At 34.2% G+C, this 4,125-nt stretch overlaps 1 protein-coding gene across 2 annotated transcripts in view; it reads right to left on the bottom strand.

The window, feature by feature from the left end:
• LOC107665728 (lactadherin-like) overlaps positions 1 to 4,125 on the bottom strand; it is a 24,944-nt gene that overhangs the window by 6,241 nt on the left and 14,578 nt on the right. For both annotated transcript variants that reach the window (XM_016456735.1, XM_016456736.1), the window contains exons 4-7: positions 2,114 to 2,227; positions 1,712 to 1,893; positions 1,456 to 1,611; positions 754 to 898 (exon numbers count right to left, since the gene is read on the bottom strand). In XM_016456735.1, coding sequence (XP_016312221.1) covers positions 754 to 898; positions 1,456 to 1,611; positions 1,712 to 1,893; positions 2,114 to 2,227 — 597 coding nt within the window. The remainder of the gene's footprint in view (positions 1 to 753; positions 899 to 1,455; positions 1,612 to 1,711; positions 1,894 to 2,113; positions 2,228 to 4,125) is intronic.

The following is a 4,125-nucleotide window of genomic DNA, read 5'->3' as shown; positions in this document are numbered from 1 at the left end:
CATTTGTGTATAATTATTCACAAATTTATAATGTTCATTTATCAATGTAAATTATTAATTCATTGGGGAAAACATGAAATTAATTATTGGTTTATCATATCGGCCAAATTTTGTTTTAATGCATCAGTGCATCCCTATTTTACGATATGAGAATAATAATATAATATAATATAATATAATATAATATAATATAATATAATATAATATAATATAATATAATATAATATAATATAATATAATATAATATAATATAATATAATATAATATAATATAATATAATATAATATAATATAATATAATATAATATAATATAATATAATATAATAATATTTTAAACAAATAATCAAGAAAAGACTTGATCTTTCTTAAATGCTTGCAGAAAACAAGAACGAAATGTACCAAGCACATACCACACAAATTAACCAGTGTTGTTCATCATCACTATATGCAGCTCAGAACTGTGTCAAATGTGCTAAATAAGTCAAATATCTGAGAGGTTTCTGCTCAGAATGTTTACTGGCTAGAGTCCCAGTTTGGGAAGATGTGACTTTGTTCCTTCAGCCAAACAGGCTGCGGTCCTTAACTTTACCACAAACGAAGACGAGCAGGAAATTGTGATGTTGCTTGCTCACTTTTTCTTCCATAAAACCACAGCAGTATTACCATATTCTAGTGGAGTTGTTTTGTCTTTTGGCTTCCATAAATCTATTCTTAAGAATGTATAAACATGCAAAAATATCATTGGGACTTTACCGTTGAGTTCACAGCCCACCAGCTCCAGTCTCAGTGTACAGGCTTTACGGCACACAACAGGAATGATTCGTATGTACTGAGATATGATTGGAGGATCGAACAAATTAGTCTTTGTCCCATCGTTGTCCATATTACCAACAAAGATCTGGAGAACAGAAATGAATACAATCATTAGTTATTTAAAAATTTTAATATAATTACAGGTTATGAAACATTTGACAAATGCTACTAAATGAACATATTTGGATTTATTTATAGACAACATTAAAACCAACTTGGAAACCTTTTATAATGTCTTCATTTATTTATTTATTTGTACAACTTTTCAAATTATTATATTACTATATGTATTAATAAATATGCAATAAATACATATACAGTAATCAATTATATAATAAATGTAGTAATATATAATTATTATATTACTACTATGTATCACTTTTACAGTTTTGTCCCAGACCCAAAATTTTAATCTTAAACCACGAAAATCCAATTCTAAAAATACGAATTTCTATTACTTTTAAAATGATGGTGATCCAAAACTCTTTTATAATATTTAAAAGTGAAAATTATTTATATACATTTTTTAACAACTACATCTGACCAAAAGTGCTCACAGTTAAACAAACACCCAAAAAGTTCAAACCAAAACAGTCACTAAAAAAATTAAATAAATAAAGAGAAAAATGAGTGAATCATCACCACATCTTTGCTCTGGCCCTCAGGTCTGTACATGGTGTAGGTTCGCCCATCCAAACTGGATGCCACCTTGAAGGCTTTGATGAACTCGGCTGTGCCCATGCGACTGGCACCCTGCATAATGATGCCAGTGAAACGCATCTTCCTCTGCAGATTGATCTATCATTAAAGTCATTAAATGAGTCATTTTTGGGTCAGCACAAATAATATTTGAACTCCAAATATGTATTTAACCAGTAAACCAAACAGACTTGTTTACCTCGATCCAGGGGTTCTTGTCGTGTGTCGCTGAGGTCCAAGCATTAACGAGTCCCTTGTTATTCAGTCGGGCCAATTCAGGCCCCCAGCGCTGCAGTCCCAGAATGCCATAGTACACAGAAGAGGCAGAAATCTGAGACTCGGCGATGCCTCCTCCTTCCATTCCCAGCAGAGAGATGCATCCTGGGAACCAGAGCCAGACATTAGCAGATATTCAAGCGCTCAGGAGACAAACAGGCTTACTGTGCGACAGACAGATGGATAAACAGTGTGATGACCGCATTCAGCACACAGTGGCTACGTCTCTCCTGTGAATGAAGTCACCAAATGAAAAGCCAAATATGTGGAGGAAATAAAGTGAAAAACAGTTTGTGGACGTGTGTACTGGCAATGTCCTACTTACGCAGATTGCAGTGCTTTCCCACATAGGGTGAGGGACATTTACAGGTGAAATCGCCATCAAGATCTCGACAGGTGCCTCCATTCTGACAGGGCTGGCTGGCACAGTCATTCACATCTGTGGGAATCATAAGGTTTCTGTAAAACTCATCAAAACTGGTCTGGACAAGCAAAACGGTTGTCAAAAATAAAGCACTTTTCTTTACCTCTAGGTGGCAACATGCAACTTCTACAATGGTCTGAGGTGCATGAAGATAAAACAAATATCAAATTCTTTGCTTCAAAAGCTAAAATGATCTAATATACATATTTATTCTGCAAAATGGTTTCCTTTAAAGTAATGTATCGGCCATAATAAACATACAAACACATTCTTATTGCTTGAATAGTTTTTTAGTTCTGATTCCCTCAACGATTTCGTTTACGAAACTTGAGTCTCTAAATAAAACTCTCTTTATTAAATATATAAATAATTTTTATATAAAATTATTCAATTGAAATTTATTTAAATTTATTAAATAAAAATCTCTTTATTAAAGCACAAAAACTCAAAGGCATCTCTCATGAATATCACTTAATTATATAACAAAATCAAACCAAGTGGCATTCTTTTTAACCAAGAACATTTTTTTTAAATGTTCAGATTTTAAATGATAAAGTATTAAACAATATTAATAACATTTTGTAATGCATAAATGTTATAACATATGTAATGCAATGTCATTACAATTTTTAATGCAGGCACTAAAGTGTGCTCTTATTGTCAATATTACTGCATATAAAAGTTTGCTTTTACAACATAAACCATGCTGTCTTTTTTAGATATTGTTTTTATGGTATTCATTTGTCCAAATAGAGTATTTCATTTTTACAGTAAATTTTGTTTTGCTATACAGTGATGACGCACTACTCAATATGAACTACATGTGCACTGAATTCATACAATCCCAGCTGTATCATTTGGTTTTGACAGCTACGTGAAGAACTGATCATGGTTTTTTCTTCATATTCACAGTCTTGAAAATTGATGTTCCGAGAAATGTTTTCTCATCCAGTTAGAGATGTACCACTCAGTTAAATACAATAACGTTTGTCCAAATTAAAGCCAGAAATACTTGTCATAAGGTTTTCAACGTACGATGGTTACGATGGCGACCCAGAATTGAGGGCACATAAAGGGAACCCACATATGACACCACAATCTCTGCATGACTGGATCTTTACAGTCGTTCATTAAGAGGATATAGGAGGCTGAGGCAGACCTGCTGAAGTTTCTAATCCACTTATGAGCAACAGCACCACGTCAGATCACCAACATGTTCAAACACAAGTGTGTCAGAATTATTAAAAGGTCAACATGATGACGCAGAGCAAGGGTGTATAATGGCCCTCATGTGCCTGAAGGGCAATATATGTTGTGGGGGAAAAAATATTAAACCGAGAGAAAAAAAAAGACAGAAAGACTCTGCAATAGAACATTCCAGGAAAACTGAAGGAAATCAGTGGGATTATCTGGTGTGTGCAGATGGAGCGTGACTGGGTGTGACCGGTCACAGTGGTCCTGTGCCAATGCAGTGCTCAGACATACTGAAACACCTCCAAACCTCCAGAGGTCAGCGAGCAATACTTCCCTATAAGTGTTAAGAGCAGTCACTTTGTGCTGGACTGGTCATTTTACCGACTCGGACCTTTGAGTCTCGTTCAGCAAAATGAACGAATCTTTTTTCGAGTCATTTAGTTCATTTCGTTCATTTTAGCAAAATATAAATTAAAATGTTACGTGTTACTTCCCCTTCGTTCAAAATGAACGAATCGTTCAAGAACGACCCATCACTACTGGACTGAGCTAAAATGACTGCTGGATGAATCGGAGCTTCAAGCTGCATTTTTTGCATAATCCATGTATCCTCTATATTCATAAGAAAGATTAGTACATTGATTTGTTTGGTTTTACCACAGAACATCACTAAATTACGGTGGCCCTGTAGTGCACAACACAACGAAATCTCTACAACA

Source organism: Sinocyclocheilus anshuiensis, unplaced genomic scaffold (assembly GCF_001515605.1).
Source record: "Sinocyclocheilus anshuiensis isolate Anshui unplaced genomic scaffold, SAMN03320099.WGS_v1.1 scaffold840, whole genome shotgun sequence".
NCBI classification, from domain to species: domain Eukaryota; kingdom Metazoa; phylum Chordata; class Actinopteri; order Cypriniformes; family Cyprinidae; genus Sinocyclocheilus; species Sinocyclocheilus anshuiensis.
Note: the sequence above shows the minus strand (reverse complement) of the source record. Positions and strands in the feature narration are given on the sequence as shown.